Genomic DNA, 21,523 nt, shown 5'->3' on the forward strand with positions numbered 1-21,523 from the left:
GGCTCCGGACGCGCAGGCTCAGCGGTCATGGCTCACGGGCCCAGCCGCTCCGCGGCATGTGGGATCCTCCCAGAGCGGGGCGCGAACCCGGTTCCCCTGCATCGGCAGGCGGACGCGCAACCACTGCGCCACCAGGGAAGCCCTATTTGTTCTTTTTAACCTCTCTTTTGCTGACAAAGTTTGAAAAGCCATCCAGAAGAAGAGAGAGGCAGAAGCCACCAGTCACAGAAGCTTTGCCATTTGCTCCAAGTACAGCATGAGTGCTGAGGGACTTAAAATAGTTCCTTCCTATTCAGTGTTGCTGCCTCATGATTCTTTAAAGTATTAAATCAAAAGGACTTTGTATTTATATCTAGATGAAGCAACACGACATTAGACCAACTGGAATTGAGAGAACACCAGATTAACTTTAGAGCTGAGGCGGAGAACACCCTGGTCCCAGGCAATTCCCCCAGTCCTTCATGAGTGCCTGTGGGGATGCACTTGCCCACAGACCCATGTTGTCCTTGCCCTCAGGAGGTCTTTCAGCCAGCTGACAACTCCCTTAACCTAAAACTCCCACCCATTTCTACAAGAAAATGCCAGGTTTTCATCAATCACACAATCTTGAGGAAACAAACTGGTACTTACGTGGAAAACGATGGAAAATATTTTTAGAATTTCTAAGATCCCATTTCCACTGTAGAAAGTTGAGGACAGTGCACAAGATGAGTCTGAAGCAACTTCAGCTGAAGGACCTAGAAGCAGGAAGCAAACGAGGATCACAGGTGGGATTTCTCCTCATTTGGGACCTCTAGTCCCAGCCCCAAACCTCAGGGGATCAGATTCTGAGCAGCTGGCATTGTTGAAAATATTGGGTTGGCCAAAAAGTTCGTTAGCTTTTTTCTGTAACATCTTATGGAAAAAACCCAAAAAAACTTTTTGGCCAACCCAATACCTAGATGTCAGAGAGTGCCCTGGAACAGGAATTTGTAATTTTGTAAACAGCCCACACAGCACTGGCTCAGACTCAGCCCGGGGCTCTATTAATGTCAGTTGGTAAAAGTTGCTGTTTGCTGTTACCAACAATTTTATACCATGTGAATTTGGTTTTTTTTAATTGTGAAAAATGGATTCATACAAGCACAGTTCAATTCATTCACCAAGTACTTATTGAATGCCTGTTATGTTCTAGATATAATACTAAATTCTGGGGGATCTAAGATGGGCAAGACAGACATGATCCTGGCACACACAAAACTTACTTCTTATGGGGAGATGGTCAAGTAAATACAATGATTTTATTAATGGAGTCCATGATATCAGGGGGTCACTGGAGGTTCCCAGACCTTAAGAACAAGAGGTGTGGGAGAAATGTTCTGGGTGGAACAGTATTTGGGAAGGTTTGGGGGAAAAGGCTGGCAAGCTCTAGAAACTGAGAAGTTCACTATTTTTGGAATGATACAGAGATAGTAGGAGAGATGATGCCAGAGAGAGAAGGGGCTGGAGTATGAAGGGCTGCAGAGCCAAAGACGAGCCACTGGACTTGGTCCTGAGAGCAGTGAGGAGTCACGGAAGGGCATTGAACATGGGATCAAAAAGGTCATATCTGGTTTTAGAACTGTTGCTCCATGAAAAATGTATTGGACTCAGACCATGTTAGAAGTCAGACACCAGGTAGGATCCTGTTGCCCTGAACCAAGGCAACTTGTTGGAGGGCTTCACAATGGGGAGACAGACTGGAGATAGACCCTAGAGATATTTAAGGTGTAGAAGAAACAAAACGCAGTTAATTGAAAGTGACGTGGTGAGAAAGAGGATGAAATCAAGGACGATGCTCATGGCTTGGTGTGGCAACTGGCTAGGATTGAAGGTTCACTCTTTTATTCAATGGATTTTATAAGTTTTATTTTTCACTTTAAACGTTTGATGTAGCTGGGATATACATGCATGTAAGTAAATGAGGTAGGGTCACTCTGTGGATCCTTTCTTATATGGGGGGGTATCTATACGAGGGCTAGCCAGTTGCTTGATTAATCCATTTCTCCTCTCTCACCACCCCCCCCACACATGTCTAGTGGAAAGGCCGTCTTTACCACACGCTGTCTATCATGTACTTGGACTGATAGTTTGTTTGCTTCTGTTGACATTTTGTTTACAGCGCCTATGCCACACAGTTTTAATTTTCTGTAGCTTTTTAATATATTTTAAAATCTGGTTGAGCAATTCGTTATCCAATTTCTTTCTTGTAGTTCTATAGTATTCTCACAAGTGAGCCATAAAATAATTTTGTTGGGATTTTGACTGAGATTTCATTGAGTTTACTTTAGGGACAACTGACACCTCTACAATATCAAATCATCCTCCCCAGGAATAAGACATGTCTACCTGTTCCATAATTCCTCTATGTCCCTCAGTAGAGAGCCCTCTTCATAGAAATCTTGCACATTTCATGTTAAAGTTATTCCTAAATATTTTGTTCCTTTAGTTGTTGTGGATAATATTTTTTCTATTGTATTTCCCACACTGAATGTACAAAATCTGCTTTTTTACCTTTTTAAAAAATTGAAATATAGTTGATTTACAATGTTGTGTTAGTTTCTGCTATACAACAAAGTGACTCAGTTATACATATATATATTCTATTTTCATATTCTATTCCATTACAGTTTATTATAAGATATTGACTATAGTTCCCTGTGCTTTACAGTAGGTCCTTGTTGATTATCTATTTTATAGATAGTAGTGTGTATAAGTTAATCCCAAATTTCTAATTTATTCCTCCCCTGCCTCTTTCCCCCTCAGTAACCATGTTTGTTTTCTATGTCTGTGAGTCTATTTCTGTTTTGCAAATAAGTTCATTTGTATCATATTTTAGATTCCATATATAAGTGATATTTTTATTTGTAAATAAGTTCATTTGTATCATATTTATTTATTTTAAGATTTTTTTTGATGTGAACCATTTTTAAAGTCTTTATTGAATTTCTTACAATACTGCTTCTGTTTTATGTTTTGGGGTTTTTTTTTTTTTTGGCTGTGAGGCATGTGGGATCTTAGCTCTCTGACCAGGGATTGAACCTGCACCCCCTGCATTGGAAGACCAAGTCATAACCACTGGACAACTAGGGAAGTCCCTATCATATTTTAGATTCCATATATAAGTGATATCATATGATATTTGTCTTTCTCTCACTTACTTCCCTTAGTGTGATAATCTCTAGGTCCACCCATGTTGCTGCAAATGGCATTATTTCATTCTTTTCTATGGCTGAGTAGTATGCCATTGTAGGTATAGATATGTACCACATCTTCTTTATCCATTCATCTGTAGATGGACATTTAGGTTGCTTCTATGTCTTGGCTATTGTAAATACTGCTGCTATGAACATTGGGGTGCATGTATCATTTTGAATTAGAGTTTTCTCCAGATATATGCCTAGGAGTGGGACTGCCATATTGTATGGTAGCTCCATTCTTTAGTTTTCTAAGGAATCTCCATACAATTCTCCACGGTGGCTGCACCAATTTACATTCCCACCAACAGTGCAAGAGGGTTTTTCTCCACACCCTCTCCGGCATGTATTGCTTATAGACTTTTTGATGATGGCCATTCTGACCAGTGTGAGGTGGTACCTCATTGTAGTTTTGATTTGCAATTCTCTAATAATTATCAATGTGGAGCATATTTTCAAGTGTCTGTTGGCCATCTGTATGTCTTCTTTGGAGAAATGTCTATTTAGGTCTTCTGCCCATTTCTTGATTGGGTCATTTGTTTCTTTGATATTGAGTTGTATGAGCTGTTTTTATATTTTGGAAATTAATCCCTTGTCGGTTGCATAATTTGCAAATATTTTCTCCCAGTCCGTAGGTTGTCTTTTCATTTTGCTTATGGTTTCCTTTGCTGTTCAAGCTTATAACTTTGATTAAGTTCCATTTGTTTATTTTTGCTTTTATTTCTATTGCCTTAGGAGACTGACCTAAGAAAACATTGGTACAATTTATGTCAGAGAATGTTTTGCCTATGAGTTATATGGTGACGTGTCGTATACTTAAGTCTTTCTAGGAGTTTTATGGTGACATGTCGTAAGCCATTTTGAGTTTATTTTTTTGTATGATGTGAGGGAGTGTTCTAACTTCATTGATTTACATAATAAGGCTGTCCAGCTTTCCCATTACCACTTGCTGAAGAGACTGTCTTTTCTCTATTGTACAGTCTTGTCTCCTTTGTCTAAGATTGATTGACAGTAGGTGTGTGGGTTTATTTCTGGGGCTCTCTAGTCTGTTGCATTGATCCATATGTCTGTTTTTATGCCAATACCACATTGTTTTGATTACTGTAGCTTTGTAACTGTCTGAAGTGTGAGAGTGTTTTGCCTTCAGCTTTGTTCGTTTTCCTCAGGATTGCTTTGGCAGTTCTGGGTCTTTCATGGTTCCATATAAATTTTAGGGTTATTTGTTCTAGTTCTGTGAAAAATGTCCTGGGTAAATTGATAGGGATTGCATTAAATCTGTAGATTGCTTTGGGTAGTATGGCCATTTTAACAATATTAATTCTTCCAGTCCAATAGCATGGGCTATCTTTCCATGCTTTCCATAAAAAAGCTGCTTTTTAAAAGTTTTTGTTTTACTGATTTTTAATTTCCCTTTAATATATATTGATTTGTTAATTTAGTTTTTATTTTTATTTTTTTTTTTGGTGGTGCGCGGGTCTCTCACTGCTGTGGCCTCTCCCGTTGCGGAGCACAGGCTCCGGACGCTCAGGCTCAGCGGCCATGGCTCACAGGCCCAGCCGCTCCGCGGCATGTGGGATCTTCCCAGACCAGGGCACAAACCCATGTCCTCTGCATCGGCAGGCGGATTCTCAACCACTGCGCCACCAGGGAAGCCCTAGTTTTAATTTTTAATCAAAGGTGTACATGTCTGAGTTCAACAGTCAAATCACTCTTCAAAGCTAGTCATGAAAACATCAGTGGTTCCTCCTTCCCGCCCTTCCAACATGCTAACTTCCCATTCCCGTAGGCAAACACTTTAAAACTTTTAAGCTAATTGATAAACATGGCTATCTACTTCTAAATAATGCAAGTATGCTACTACTCATCTCCCAGCTTTTATTCTGAAAAATTTCAAACCTTCAGAAAAGTTGCAGGAAGAGTAAAATGAACAGCCAAATATCCTTATCTAGATCCACATTCCTTTCTCTTTCTCTCCCTCTCTCTCTCCCTCTCTCTGTGCTTTTTGACAGTTAGTTGCAGACATCATGTCATTTATCCGTAAACAATGAACACACTTGGGGAATTTGATGTGGATAAAATACTATTATTCATATATAGTCTGGTATATTGCTAATCCTTGATTTTTTCTAGTTTAGCCATTATTCAGTTGTCTCTCATCTTCTCCCCTACCAAACTTACACTCCCTCACACATCCTTCCTGCATTTCCATTCTCCCAATATAATCATGGTGGCATTATAATTATGTAAGTACCAGTCAGAATCTTACAGGTCATACGTACAATGTTATTTTGCTGTCTGACTCTTCTGAACTTTTCCTCAGGTACATCAACCTCCTTCCTCTTACAATGTTCAAACATGTAGGTTGTCTATCAGTTTCATCTTCTTGAAGAATTTGTTCCCTGAGCCTCTGGTCTGCTCTGGCCTGTTCCAGTCTGGTCATGCTCTAAGTCAGCTGCAAGCTGTTGCCTTACTTTAGGATCTCTTTTCAACGCCATTTGGAGAATCCCACCTTGCTTTCTTGGTTACCCAACTTTGGTGGAAAACATCCTTCAGGAGCTTCTTACGAAACATTCATGGGAGGTAAATCTGAGACCCTGTGTATTTAGAAATGTCTTAATTTCCCCCCTTCATTTACTTGGTAGTGTGGCTGGATCTAGAATCCTAGGCTGGGAAATCATTTTCCTTTAGGCTTTTGAAGGCATCACCTCCTTGTCTTCTAACATTCAGTGTTATTGAGAAATCCAGGCTATTCTGATTCTTGTTCCTTTCTGAGAAATGTTCTCCCCTTCTCCTGCCACACCCTGGAAGCTTATAGGAACTTCTTGTTTCCATATTGTAAAATTTCACAATGACATGAATGTGTCAGGGTTTATTTTCATCCATTGAGCTGTGCATTGGGAAAGTTTGACTTTTTGATTTTGTTCTCTGCTCATTTTAGTTAGCTCAGGCTTCTATAACAAAATACCATATACTGAGTGGCTTAAACATACTTTATTTCTCACAGTTATGTAAGTTGGAAGTCCAAGATCAAGGCACGGACAGATTCAGCATCTGTTGAGGGCTGTTTCTGGTTTCCAAATGCTGCATTCTCACTATGTTTTCACTTGGCAGAAAAAGCTTGAAAGAGCTCTCTGGGGTCCCTTGTATAACAGCACCAATCCCATTCATGAGGGCTCCACCCTAATTCCATCATTTTGAAGATTAGGATTTCAACATAAGAATTTGGCAGGGGTGGGGGACATAAATTCAGTCCATAACATCTACTTTAAAAAACTAGTATCTCTTTCTGGATCTAGGTTTTTTGGATAATGGGCCTCCTGGGCTGGGCCTCTTGCTTAACTTTTATTCCTGTTTTTCTATCTCCATCTTTTTACTCTGCTTCTTAAGGAAATTTCCTCAACTTTATATCTCAGTGTCAACTTTGTCTCTCATAGTTTTTCACTTCTGCTATTTTAATTTTTAAAAATGTACAAGACCTGGTTTTAATTCTTTGAATAAAAGTATTTTTTAAAGTGGCATCCTGCTGTATTGTGGATGCAATGTTTATCTCTGAGGGTATTAACTAACAACAGCTTTCTTTTCCAATGTTTTCTTCTTCCTTCTTTGTTTTCTCCAAATTGCCTTTTTTCCCCCTGTTTTGGCCTCTTCCATGTTTCTACACTCCTGCCTGGAGATGTGCATTTGTCAGTATTCAATGTAATAAGGTCTGACTGCAAAGGTTTTCTACCATGCCAAGCTGTTCTAGGACAGTCCTGGTCACATGAAGAGTGTGGTATCATCCAGCTCTGTAGCAAATGATAAAGTTTTCTGCTCTAAACTCAAGAGGTGCATAAATACCCTGAACTCATCTTGCTTGTTTTAGAGCTAACAAGATTGTCTCTGGCCAATTCTTGCATTTAAAGCCAGAAGATACGCTCCATTTCCTGTCTTGGAAGGCTGGGATACCAAACAGATGTATACAAGGGGCTGTTTGGAGTCCTGTACAATATTAGTGTGTAAGGGTGGGGTTTGAGCTTAAGTATCTAAATTTATGCACAACCAAATATTTGTAGAATTACTTCCATATGACCTTTTTTTCTGAAGATAAATGACTCATTTCTTCAATGACTCAAGCCACACAGCTTCATAAGCCTTTCCCTGAAATAAAGAGATTGAGGACATGGGGTTCCTCTTCTCCTGTTCACAGATATTGCCACACTTGACAGGGGCCAGGGAATGAGGCAAATATTCCCTCACAGATATTGAATTTTATTATATGTCATTGGAGAGTAACTGAAAATTGTCAAAAATTTATACACAGTAATCACATAACCTTATTATGAAAGCCATACACTTTTTCAGTGTTGAAAAATATAGGCATACGGGACTTCCCTGGTGGTCCAGTGATAAAGAATCTGCCTTCTAATGCAGGGGACACAGGTTCGATCCCTGGTCAGGGAACTAAGATCCCACATGCCATGGGGCAACTAAGCCCAGGCACCACAACTACTGAGCTTTCACACCTCAACTAGAGAGCCTGCGTGACGCAAACTACAGAGCCCTCGCACCCTGGAACCCACACACCACAACTAGAGAGAGAAAACCTGTGTGCCACAACTAGAAAGAAGCCCATGCGCCACAATGAAAGATTCCGCATGCCGCAACTGACCCGATGCAGCCAAAAATAAATAAAATAAGTAATAAAATAAATCTTTAAAAATATATAGGCATAAACATTAATTCTTTGTATGTATAACTGAGACTTTCCATTAACAGTTCTGGGGCCTTTATCTGCTCTTACAAAGTCATTTCCCTAAGCTGGGGCTTTGTAAAATGATGGAAATGTACACATTTTCTTTTGTAAGCCATATGGAAAAACAAACTTTTTAAACCGGCCACCCTACATCCTGTATTTGTGGGGCCCTGGAACCCACAGTAACCCAGCCTCACCTTTTACTCCCTGAATTTGGAAGTTATGGATGGTCCAGATGTGAAGTTCTTTGCTCTAAATGCTATATGATATATTAAACAACGTATGCAGTAAACACTAGCAATAGGAAAGTGCTGATGAGCAGGATGGAGTCCTGGAGGTTCCCACTATGGTGGAGGATAGAAAGAGTCTGTTTCATGATAAGTCCAGTTATTTGTGAGACAACAGTATCAAAATTCTTAGAAGTCATCTAGCACTGGGGTTAGAGAGGGACTGAGTTCTCTTATATAAAATATGTGCCTTTATACATTTTTGCATAGACTGCTTATCTTTTTTGTTTTCTTTTTAAAATTTTATTTATTTTAATATTTATCTTTATTTATTTGGTTGCACCAGGTCTTAGTTGCGGCTTGCTGGCTGCTTAGTTGTGGCACGCGAACTCTTAGTTGCAGCATGCATATGGGATATAGTTCCCTGACCAGGGATCGAACCCGGGCCCCCTGCACTGGGAGCAAAGAGTCTTAACCACTGGGCCACCAGGGAAGTCCCGGCTTATATTATCTTTTATGAGATTCTTAACAGTGAAATATTACCTGACCAGACCAACCTAGGCATTTTAGAGAAGAAATCTATGCCCAAGATCAGAATTCCAAGCAGGGCAGATTCTACTTGTTAAGCCAGTGTTTACTCCCCCTTTACCACCTCACCGTATAGGAGGCTGGCACTGTCTAGGACGTGTTAGGTGTTTATGTTGATTATCTCTGATCTACAGAACGGAGGGAGGTGTTAATGAGCCCCATTTGAAGATGAGAAGTCACACAGTGAGGGCCAGAACCGCAGCCTGGATGGCCCCAACTCCAGGGCCTCTGCTGGTTCCAGGACAAATTGCTGCCTCTCTCTTGCTCTCAATTAAACAGACTGGGTGACACAAGACCACAGGGAGACACAGAATTCAACCCAAAGTCCACACAACCACTTGGGGTTGATGTGAATGAGGATGGACTACTTAGGATGAACACCTAGGTCCTTGGACATCCAGCAGTGATTCTGATATAATCTGGATACTCAAAATTTAACACATTAAAAAATCAACAGGGCTTCCCTGGTGGCACAGTGGTTGAGAGTCCGCCTGCCGATGCAGGGGACACGGGTTCGTGCCCTGGTCTGGCAAGATCCCACATGCCGCGGAGCAGCTGGACCCGTGAGCCATGGCTGCTGAGCCCACGCGTCCGGAGCCTGTGCTCTGCAATGGGAGAGGCCGCAACAGTGAGAGGACCGCGTACCGCAAAAAAAAAAGAAAAAATCAACAAAACAGGAAACACATACTTGGTCCCAGGAGCCAACCAGTTACCTACTTCTAACCCAGTGCCCATTCCAAACTTTGGTGTGTGCTGTAGACCAGCCTTGGAGGTTTGCCTTCCCAACTTCCGGACAGGCTATCAGTTCTTTACAAAGGTACTGAAGCTGAATTAATACCAAGTGCAACCAATGCTCAGGTGGCTCTGGTTCTGATCAGCCCTTGTCCTGCTAATCTATGAGCAAACTCTCCTCTCCCTTCTGCTACTGGTCCTCCAGCCAGCACCAGTGTATCAGTCAGCTCAGGCTGCCATAACAAAATACCAGACTGGGTGGCTTAAACAACAGACATTTATTTCTCACAGTTCTGGAGGCTGGGGAGTCTGAGATCAAGGTTCTGGCAAGGTAGGTTTCATCTGAGGCCTCTCTTGTTGGCTTATAAGAAGCTGCCATCTCACTGTATGCTCTCATGACTTTTTTCTGTGCACACAAGGAGAGAGAGAGCAAGCTCTCTGGTGTCTCTTCTTATAAGGGCACTAACCCCATCATGAGGGCTGCACCCTCATGACCTCATCTAACCCTAATCACCTGCCAAAGCCTTTAATTCCAAAGACATTGGGGGTTAGGGATTCAACATATGAGTTTTTGGGGGCGGGGCACAAATATTCAGTCCATAATGACAGCTTCGCTGAAGTCTTGTCCTCTTCCCTCTCTTCATGAAAGCAGCAGGAGTGCACCTGATGGTGAAACTACCCCATACTGCAACAGCAGTTTAGTCATTTAAAAATACAACTGACAATTAACTCCTTAGACAGAAAGCACATTCATCCAACTCCGTTTAACCCCTATTTTTGATCTCATTTCAAGAGGACTGAACACCCTTGGGTCAAATCTAATCTGCAGGTACTTTTTGTATGGCCCACTTGGTTTTAAAAACTTTGAATGGGTTGCCCATATTTTAAAAGCCAACTTCACATGGAAATCCAGACTTGATCTTATCTTCCTGAGCATGGGAGCATTTAGCACACTGCGACTGCTCTTCCTCCAGAAGGTCCCAGTGGAGCCAAGCAGAGGCTGCTCTCCAATGGGCACAGCTGCCATGCCTCTGCACCCACCCACAGGACCTTTGCAGGCCAAGGTTTTAGCCCTGGTCTCTTCATATGGGAATGGAAACTGGAGGCTGGTTGCTGTTGTCCAGGCATCCCTGCCTGCTAGAAATCAGCTTTCCAAGGAATTCTGTATTCTCTAGCTTTTTCTAATCCACCAACTCCAAACTCTGAATTCTACATTTCATTTTATAGTGAGACTCATTTGACTGTGTAAACAGTCTGTGTTTTAGTTTTAGTACAGAACTCTTCCTTCAACTCAGTTGTTAAGCGTCCTCAATTTGGAAGTAAATTTAAGTCATTCTCTGGGCCTTGCCTCTTGGACCTTATCTGATGGTAAACAGGCAGCAGCTTAAGGGAAAAGATGTTTTAGTGTGTAGGAAACAGATGGTTTTGCTGACCAAAGATTATGGCATCTCTGATTTTGGAGCCAAGATAATGACTTTTTAGTTAGTGATTACATAACAACATGACTATTTTTAAAACTAACAAAAAATTACAAATCACTTTATGTTGACCTAAAGTGTCCTTGGAATTTGTTTTACCCTATTCCTGATCCCAAGTATGAAGACAATGAGAAAAATTGCTATTGATACAACAGCTCACCATTATTATCACTCTTCTTGGGCCTCACAGTTCCCAACACCCTCTCACAGCCGCATTTAATCCTCACAACAGCCCTGGGAAGGATGGGTTAAGAATGATCATTATTTTATAGATAAGGGATCAAATGCAAGGGAGCCTTTGCGTTCCTTGCTCACAGCCCCTCTGGCCACTAAAAGGGAAGTGCTTATACCATATAGAGGGCCATGCATTCCACGCAGGTAGTTACATTTCTAGTCAACAGTTTGCCAGAAACAGACTGTGTTTATATGCAATACTTTTTGCAAATTGCTCTTCCCCAAATCCTAGTAAAGTTTAGGCATTTAGAGACATTCCGTCACATAATGGACAATATGCGTTAGGAAAGGGATCACAGAATTTCTGGACTGAAAATGGTTCTGGAGCTGATTATCTAGTGACAATCCTCGGGCTTACATATGACTTCCAAGAGTGGTCTATTGCCCATTTCCTGTATTCGTCCCCTGCACTGCTCCTTAGATGGGCTGTGTGTTACTAGTGTCTTTCAGTTTTGCCACCTCTCACCACCCTCCCCCACCAACAAACACACCAAATTGATCACAGCCCACTGCTATTTTAAAACACAGCTCTCATTCCTGAACCACATCTGGGCCTGCATGCTGATGCCTCAGCTTGGCACTCAGGACACTGCCCAACTGGCCCCTCCCTAGGCCTCAGGTTCGGTTCTCTCTGGACCCCTATATGCCACCCACACCTTACCGCCCCACCCCTCCAGATATCCTATACTTACTTTCCTGTTACCCTGCTCATGCTGTCTCACTTTTCTCTCTCAGGGCAAATTTCCCCACGCATAAATCTCAGATAAAACCTCCACTCCAAAAGAGGACAGAGGACCAAGCTGAAATGCACCAGGACTGTGTGATCAGCAACTTCCAACTGTAGGAAAACCAACAAGTCAAATGGCCACAGCGACTTTGACAGACAAGTGGTGGGGAAAAGAAAGGGATAGAGGGGCAGCCAGATTGAAAGAGACTCAAAGACACATTTAAAAAAGAAAAAAAGCAAGACCAAACTCTGGTGTCCAGCGATGTACATGTGGGTGATGATCTACGAAGTCACACAAGGAAGTGTTGGACAAGTGGTCACTTTTGAAGGGAGGGGCTATGATTCTGATGGCACATGTTGGGGCTTCTGGAGAGGCTGGCAAAGTTCTTGACCTGCCTGGGAGGTCAAGGGTGATTTGCCTTATAATGATTCATTAAACTAATTTGTTCAGTGAGATTTTCTATACCTGTTTTAGTTTACAATAAAAAATGTTTAAAAATGAAAAACAGGGGCTTCCCTGGTGGTCCAGTGGTTAAGACTCTGTGCTTCCACTGCATGGGGCATGGGTTTGATCCCTGATCGGGGAAGTTCCACATGCCGTGAGGTGTGGCCAAAAGAAAAAAAAAAAGTAGTAACTCAAATATTAAAAAAAAAAAAAACAAAACTCAGTCTTCCTAGTCACATACACCTATTTGAGATTATCGCTATCTCAGGATGGTGGCTCAGAAAACAGACTATGGTGTCAAGTAAAAGTAAAAATTTCTTACTCCGTTACTTACTAGTTGTGTAACTTTCGGTAAGTTGCTTTGCCTCTCTGAACCTCATGTTCTTCACCTGGAAGATGGGAATTATATCAGCAACAAGCCCATAGTTTTGCTGAGGATTAATTGAAGTTGTGCACATATGACACTTTATAAAATGCTTGGCATAATGTTCAATAAAGATGAGCTGGTGGTGGTGTAATGAAATGGGAGATTGGGATTGACATATATATACCAATATGTATAAAATGGATAACTAATAAGAACCTGCTGTATAAAAAATAAATAAAATTCAAATATAAAAAAAAGATGAACTGTTATTGGTATTCAAACATCAGTGACTTGCAGATTTATTTACATGGGGCTTTACTGTAAATATTCACAATATTTATGTTCTTTTAGTATTTAAAGAAAATATATTGTTGTATTGATTTATGCTCTTCTAAAACACCTACTCCTAAATTAGCTGTCAGAATCTCTTTTAGTGAACATATTTTTATGACTAAGTATTGCCTCTTAGAAACTAAAAACCTAGGTATATGTTAAAATACTTACATGGGTGCATTACTCCATAATATTTAAGTTGAGAGATGGATAAATCTGATGGAAAATTTTGAATTAACAATTTATGATATGAATAGGTGTCCATTCCAGCTCTTCTTACACATCAACTGTGGAATAAACTTGGCTCTTGCTTTCAAAGGCAACTTGGAGGGTTGGATATTTCCTTATTCTTTAAGAAGTGTGTATATATTTTACATGTTTATATTTTCTTGTAGTCTGTGATCACACTAGAAGACCTCGGTGCTGAAATCTGTGTTATGTGAAATCTCCTCTCACTCTTTAAATTTCTTTCCTCTTAAAAATATTGGAATTAATGTGTCACATGCATTAAACTATTTATTAACAGCCTGACCCATTCCTGAATATTGTATGGAAAATAAATGAGATGCTATCTGTGTCTTGAAATTTAGATGTAGTTGAAATACTAACGAAGGGATTTAGGAATGAACATATATGTCAATGTAGCTGTATGAGATACTAGAAATGTGAGGCAAAGTCTGTTTACTGCTACTACTACTAAATCTTAGAAATAAAGATATACAAGGTCTTCAAAGGGAAAAATGAAACGAGAACAAATATATCTCATTAACAAAGCAGTCAATTCCCTTTATTTTTAAAATTTTATTTACACATAAGAATGATCTGTATAATGTACATTCAATATAGAAAGCTTTATATATTGGATAATGTATAGAACATTTCACAATTACACTAATCTCTTACATAACATCTTGACATCCATTTTTAAATTTTTTTGCACAGCTCCTTTTTCATTCAATTTGGTAAAGCCAGTTATACATACCGACGTATGCTGTGAGCTCTCAGAAGGTTAATGATTGAGGAGAGGATACCAGCGAACAGGTGCAAGGACAAAACCTAATAGTGTTCGACGGTAGGAGAACAGCCATACAGACTCGATGCAGAAGAGGGAAATGCCCTTCTTAGGGGTGACTTAGATTTCCCAATTTCTGTAGACTGCAGTTCAACCCCACGGTCACACTAGTCCAAAAAAACATTATAAAAACTAGGAAGAAAGTTTTGTCTTTTTGATTCACAGTCTTGTAAACAGATATAAAGGAACAAAATGTGCTTACATACATCAAGAAAAAATATTCTTGTGTACCCGCTTAGGTTGATCCACAGAGTGCTTTCTTATAACGTGATATAATTAGAATCACTGACTTTTTTCCTAAATAAAAATATACTTATAGAAAAAGGAATAACACTGTCAGGAAACCAGGAGAAAGGCAGTTAAGAGTTTTCTTCAACGTATCAGCTGGAGGAATGTGGACGGGGCACTGGCCTTTCAGCGTTTATTGTCTCTCAAGAAAGTTTCAAGTCTGATAGCCAAGGTCGCCTGCCTCATGGTCTACGGGAGGCGGCAGGTTAGACATGACTGATGATGATGTCCCTGCAGTAAGGTAGCCAGCAACTCCAGGTCCTGCAAGAGAGAAAGGAAAATACACACCTCCTAAAGAGCAGAGTCATGTGAGAACACTGACCTTTATAAAAATGTCAGAACCAGGTCAAGCACCCCATCACAAGGAACTGATACAATCTATTAGGATTACCTAAGCATACAACGAAACCTTAATAAACAGCTACACAGCACCATTTTCATGGTTTGCCTTTACTACATGACAAAGTTAAAAATCATTTCAAAATTTATGCTGGACAGTAACACTGGTGTGGAAATATGGAAAAATTTTCCCTTCTCACATCTGGGAAGTTCAATCTTTCAAAAAATCCTGGACGCTGAAGGATATAGCTAATGTCAAATGAGAAAAAATGGCAACAGAGGAAAGAAACTCTGTACTTGGGTCAGTCCATTCGAAAGTCATATGTGATGAATTCCCAACAAAAAACACTCCTATCCATATTCAAGATAACCTATTTTCATTTGGTGCAAAGAAATGCTACTATAACAAGTAACACCAAATGAACAAGGGTTGCTACACCAAGGTCTCTGAGAAAGAAAACACAAGCTCTGGACATCGCTCATAGGTAAAAATAAGAGTGCTATGGAAAAGGTATCAATATTTTAGTTTTATACGTCTTGATTCTAACAATCTCTAGTGCACAAAAATGCCATTATCTATGCCAGCATTTATGAAGATGTGGCCTATGAGCATTTAATGGCTTTAGCCCTCTAGTTTATCATGAACTGCAGAGACATTTAATTACACCTCAGAATCACTGCACAACTGTACAGAGTACTTGCAAGAGACACTGTACTGTAGCATAATACTGCATACTGAACAATACTTTTAGCTGAAGTCATAGGAAACAAGGCAAACAGCTAAGGAACATTGAAGGATTAGGACTAGAAAGGCAGTGGAAGCAGCATGCATTTAGCAAAATGGTTCTCTACCTGCTTCAGAGAGCTACACAGAAGTTAGCAAGCTGCCTGGCAGAGCGGATCTAAAGCCCGCTCCTGAGGTGAAGGGGACTGCTGCCAGTTAGAAGGGAAGGAGAGACACCTGAGGGGAAAAAAGAAACATAAGCAGCAAGGGAAGTCATAAGGAAATGCAAACAGCAGAGCAGTTTGATGAAGGCTAAGGTATAACAGGGACTGAAGCAGGACACAAGGGGGAAAATTCAGATTCATCTTGTTTTTAACCTCATGAGCATTTGTACTGAGGATGTGAAGAAAGCAGACACTGTGAATGCAGCACGTGGTTACACGGCGGCCAGAGACAACTCAGCTCACGTGAGGTGCCGCTTGCCACCTGGAGTGCCCGGGAACTTAGAAAACCTAGAAAAAGGATTTTCCCTTTTTTAAGGCAAGGTGGGCTTGCATCTATCAACCCCTGCTTTCCACCAATCAGGACACCAGGCCTTCCACAGACTGCTCAGGAAAGAGACCATACCCCCCTGACAGCAGTTCAGAGCAATAGAGGACACGGTTACATCACTTCCCACCAAGCTGCCACTCTGAACTTCAGGCAGCAGCAAGATTGCTAGGGAACACGCCAAGGATGAAACCTTTAAGAATAAACCCCTCAACACTCCAGACTGGTACAGTTCCTGAGCACTTCTGATGTGGGCTCAACTTAGTTCACATCAAATGAATAGATTATGAGACCAAATCATGAATGCTACATATAGAGAAAGGACTAAGGATGTGGTTCTCAGACTACATGCTGAGGCACCCTGCGGCAAATTCACACGGGACACCACGGGCTATTTAAAATTTGAGAGACAAGTGACATCTGTTGGATACCATACAAACAACTACTCGCAAGTTGTTTGGATATAACTACTTAATAAACTTAATTACTAAGCATTTCTTTTGGCCTAGGGGTAAAGAAAAATAATGACTAAGATAGTAAGGCACTGTGAACTGAGAAAGTTTGGGAACCTCTGGGCTAAAATCTAAATTGTGAATGATGGGCCTAGAAGGATTATCCAGAAGAGACAAAATTCTAGCCCCACCATTTGCCTCTTTAGGAAAGACAAGTCAATTCCTGGTATTTCTCTAAATGAAGTCTGAGATGCTCTCTCCCTCACACCCCTGGCCTCTTCCAGACATGTCTGGTTTCTAGGGGCTGGAAGCTACAGTCTGCTAGGATACGACGCTGTGTTCTCCAGAGAAACATGGCAGGAAAGAGTAGGGGCTGCCAGAAACGGGGCACATGGCACACTGTGTAAGGCAGCTAGACTTAAGAGGGATGTGAAAACCAAGAATCCCACAGAACGGAATTGGCTGCCATGATGGAGTAGTGGAAGGAGCATGGCCTTTGGTGAAAATGAACATGGGATTCTCAGTGGGGGCAGGGGGAAAAAAGCCCTGTCTTAGCAGCAATGTCCTACAATAAACTGACACTGACCTTAGGGAATCTTTCCTAACATGGCTCCCATTGTGTAGTCTTGGAAACGTGTAAAAAGAAAAACAAAAAGAAAAACAAAAGGTAATAAAAACCAACTCTGCAAAGAACTAATGGACCAGTTTGATGAGAGGCCCAAGGAATGCACCCTTGCTCCCTTTGATGACCTTAGGAAAACAAGTTAACTATTTCACATGCCTCTAATTAAACAGAAGTAAATAAGTATATAGTACAAAGTTCTTCATCTCCAATTCTAGCTCCTAAAAGCATCTTTGCCTTGGCCCACTTCTCTTTCTTTCCCTGTTGTTCCTTCTTTCTCTATTGATTTTCTAGGTGAGGAAATCTGAGGATTTTCACTGCTGAAATTATTTTTATAGGGCTTTGAGCTTGTTAGCACCAAGCTCTTCTAAAACAAAATAAATGGCTAAGTAACCCAAGGCCCTGCACAATGAGCAGTTACAGCTTAACTGCACCATGGGTAAAGTCCCACTGAGGCACTTTTAGATGAACATTTATCATAAAACAAAACAATATGCCAGGCTAGAGGGTCAGTCTCATCTCAATTTATCAACACTGAGTAATCCTGCCTAGGACATTTTATTTTTTATCCCAAATCCTGAACATGTGACTGAGTGACATTAGCTCAGCAGCCAGGAAAAAGAAAATTATAAATGTGATTTAGTCATTCTCATCTTATTTTGAAATAGTAATTAACTTTCCTTTATCTCTCCCCATCTCCTAAACAAAATCGACTTATGGGAAGAAAAGGCTGGTGACGACTTATGTTCTCACAGCACCTTATTTCATTTGCAAATTGATTAGACAGAGGCTGGTACAAACTGAATCTTCTCAAGACTGAAGGCAGGGTGGGGTAAATTTAAAATTCCAATTCAACACAACACTGTATACATTCCATGGAGATAACGGGACTTTATCATTATTAGAAGTACTAGCCCCTTTTATCAAACAATGACACACAATTCAACGGAAAAGCTCAAACACAAAAAAAGAAAACATTGGGCTTCCCTGGTGGCGCAGTGGTTCAGAGTCCGCCTGCCGATGCAGGGGACACGGGTTCGTGCCCCGGTCCGGGAAGATCCCACATGCCGCGGAGCGGCTGGTCCCGTGAGCCATGGCCGCTGAGCCTGTGCGTCCGGAGCCTGTGCTCCGCAACGGGAGAGGCCACAGCAGTGAGGGGCCCACGCACCGCAAAAAAGAAAAAAAAAAAGAAAAAAAAAAAAAAAGAAAGAAAACATTTGGCAACCCAAGCAATAAATATACATCGGTTCAACCGGTAGTACTTTCACAACAAAAGAACATCCCAGACTGATGATGTGCTAAGAACTGGACAATCTGGGGGTCAACACAGCTCAGAGCTAGTCCAGATTGTCCCACATCAACTGATGTGCCCTTGGGCTTCAACAACAACCTTCAGAATGGCCACAGTAAAACTCCAGGCCCTTTCCAGGCTGGGATTTATACCACCTACCCCTCGATGGCTTTATATGGAACTTGCTGCCGCTTGAGCCAGACTAAGGATGTGAAGAAATTTATAAACCCAGCCTTTTTATTTCCCTAACCTTCTGCAGACCATCAAAGCTGCTTCTCATAACTCATTCAGAAGCCACCCCAGGGATCCAAGTAAAAGGAAAGGCACAGACAGAAACCTTTTGGCTCCCTGAACTTTTCCTATAGTTATCAGGGAATATGGATGGGGATGAGGACCAAGTGATTTCTAAAGGAACTCTAGGTCTTTGAAGATAAATTCTTCTCTCTTCTGTATTCTAACGACAGACCTTTAGACCCACGGCTGTTAGTACGTCAAGGATCACCTGCAATCTTTTATTCCATCCAGTCAAGTCAGTGAATGCAATGACTGTGAAGTACACTCAAGAACAAAAAGAATTAGAAGAGGTCTTCCTGTCCCTGCTTGTAATCTACATCTTCCTATTCTTCAAGGTCAAATTTTAAATAAGTTTACTCTCAGCTAGAAAAAATACGGCAGATTTTCCAATCATACCATTCTTACATACAAAGTAATGAATATAATACCCATGAAAAGGTGGTATTGTGTAAACTTTTTGGGAAAAGAGTCTAAAGAGGTAAAGTTTTTAGTGTGTCTATAAGAACATACTCCTACTTAGAAGCTACAGCTTTACCCCGAATTTGAAAGAGATATGGAAGAGACTAAGACCATATTTTAGGTATTTCTCTCCATAGAAATCATAGGGCAGGGGATGGGAAAGGTAGAAGGGAAACCCACGGCACTCTACTCTTAACGTACACAAATGCACCATATGTTCATAAATTCTAGAAGTCTGATTATAAATATTAGTGGATTAATATAAAGAGGTCACAGTGGAGGAAAAAACAGTAATGTCACAACCACGTCTAAAATTAAAACCATGTAAAACTTTCTCCAAAGTCCCCACTTCTGAATATTCAAGATTTGGTCTTCAGGATTTATAAATTTCTATACTAGCGATCAGGATTATTAAAACAGTTACGCTGGTGTGAGAAACGCTGGGTAATTAATTTTTTCTCTCAATTTACCTACATCATCTCTGGTTAGAGGAGGACGCAGGCTGACATTCTTAAAAATACTATAATTTCAGGCAGACTGCAAGAACCACTTAATATTCCTAAGGTTAATTTCAAACTAAAAACTTTTATACCAAAGACTATATTTCATTTTCAGCATTTAGCAACAGAATTGTGACTTTCTTTTGAAACAGAAGCCAACATGAAAACAAGTATTCCAAAATTACTACGCTAAAATAAGTCTGTCAAATGAACAAATGTCCCAAGTTTCTGAAGTGTATTATCTTCTGATCTCTAGGCAGTAAAACATCCTTTCCTTTATGATACCCACATATTTCCTCCCATGAGAAGATAAACCCTAAATATTTAGTAAAACTTCAGATTAATCACTGGTAACTTCGAAGAAAAAATATTTCACATGTGAGTATGCATATCTGGACCTTCAACCTAGTATTCTGACAGAATGGAACAATGCTATCATGTTTCTGATACTGATATTTCTGAGTAGACATTTCTCTACTCTTTTTTTTACATGTTCAAGATAAACATTTTAATACAGCCATACTCCAAATACAACATATGACACCATGGATTTACTGGATCAAAACTAAGCAGAGTCCGCGTTGCAGTCAGCACACATTCAACACCACAGCAGTTCGCATGCTGTCTGGGCTAGAACCAGAGGTCCACTGCATGCCCACAGCATCTCCAAGACAGGTAGCTAGGAACCTAGGAAAACCCTCTAAATGCCATTTTTAGTCTAGACAGGGCAAAAGAAAGGTCCAAGTGGCTTCTGCCATGTGTCTTAGGGAAGAGAATAGGGGGTGGTTTACCTGTGAGGTATCCTGCTGTTTGTGACTCAGAAATAAACAAGTCATGTTTCTGATCTTTGAAGGCACTCCAGACTGAAGAACGAGACAGGATTTCATTCACCTAGGGAAGTAAAACAAACTAAGTGCTAGATGTTGGTAGATGAAATTAAAGAGAAAAAGCAAACTTCCAAGACAAAAGGAAGAGGCCAGCTGAGGAAAGAATCAAAGATGAACCAAGACCTCACATTCATCAGACACTCTACACCAGGCACATCTCATTAAGCCAGACGCAAAGAAGTCCCTAAATCAGTCTTCCCTCTAAACTTGGACTCCACTATTTGAACTTACTTACTTGTATGTACTTTGGGCACAAGATGTTCTTGTGATAGTAACAACTGGCTGACAGTGTGGTGTGGGTTCATGAAGTATTCCTGAGGAAGGGGTTTGGGGAGGAGCTACTGCAAAACTCAAGCTACAACTTTTTTTTTTTTTTTTTTTTAACATCTGTTTATTTATTTGGCTGCACCGGGTCTTAGCTGCGACATGTGGGATCTTCACTGCGGCATTCAGGCTCTTAGTTGTGGCATTCGGGTTCTCTGACCAGGGATCAAATCTGGGCCCCCTGCACTGGGAGTGCGGAGTCTTAACTGCTGGACCTCCAGGGAAGTCCCTCAAGCTACAATTTAAAGCACGTTTTCAAACTATGGATGTGACCTGTTAGAAGTTTAAGAAATCTATTAAGACAGTTGCGATAAACATGCTTGAGAAAACAAAATAGATTAATATAGAAAGCATCAGACTATCACACGTAAAATGGGCAAAATTGTTCTGTGATATATATACACACACAAGTATAAATAACATGTGTGTAAATGTGTATTGGACTGAGATGGAAGACATGTTTCTTTCTGCGACATAGATTAAAAAAAAATTTAGGAAATTCCAATGTAGAGGATAGCTTTCACATATCAAAGTTCAGATCAAATATTTATTGAGCACCTCATATGTGGGTTACACAGTGGACACAAAGATGAGAAAGACTTTTTCTGTGTCTGAAGTGCCTACAGTTTAGCAGGGGAGACAGA

The 21,523-nt window shown here is 40.7% G+C and overlaps 2 protein-coding genes across 5 annotated transcripts in view; one reads left to right on the forward strand and one right to left on the reverse strand.

Moving 5' to 3' along the window:
• Positions 1-12,288, forward strand: part of ACAD11 (acyl-CoA dehydrogenase family member 11) — a 115,984-nt gene extending 103,696 nt beyond the window's left edge. Inside the window, exon 21 of the transcript XR_003679737.2 lies at positions 11,942-12,288. The gene's annotated coding sequence lies outside the window, so the exon portion shown is untranslated. The remainder of the gene's footprint in view (positions 1-11,941) is intronic.
• A 1,552-nt stretch (positions 12,289-13,840) lies between these two features.
• Positions 13,841-21,523, reverse strand: part of DNAJC13 (DnaJ heat shock protein family (Hsp40) member C13) — a 115,288-nt gene continuing 107,605 nt past the window's right edge. For 2 of the 4 annotated variants that reach the window (XM_055089772.1, XM_055089794.1), the window contains exons 56-57: positions 20,460-20,559; positions 13,910-14,699 (exon numbers count right to left, since the gene is read on the reverse strand). In XM_055089772.1, the coding sequence (XP_054945747.1) occupies positions 14,593-14,699; positions 20,460-20,559 (207 nt within the window). In that variant the 3' untranslated portion in view covers positions 13,910-14,592. Of the gene's footprint in view, positions 14,700-15,629; positions 15,739-20,459; positions 20,560-21,523 lie in introns of all 4 variants that reach the window. The other 2 variants (XR_008619089.1, XM_007116577.4) reach the window with 2 other exon arrangements.

The sequence above is a fragment of the Physeter macrocephalus genome, chromosome 1, assembly GCF_002837175.3.
Source record: "Physeter macrocephalus isolate SW-GA chromosome 1, ASM283717v5, whole genome shotgun sequence".
In the NCBI taxonomy this organism is placed as follows: Eukaryota; Metazoa; Chordata; class Mammalia; order Artiodactyla; family Physeteridae; genus Physeter; species Physeter macrocephalus.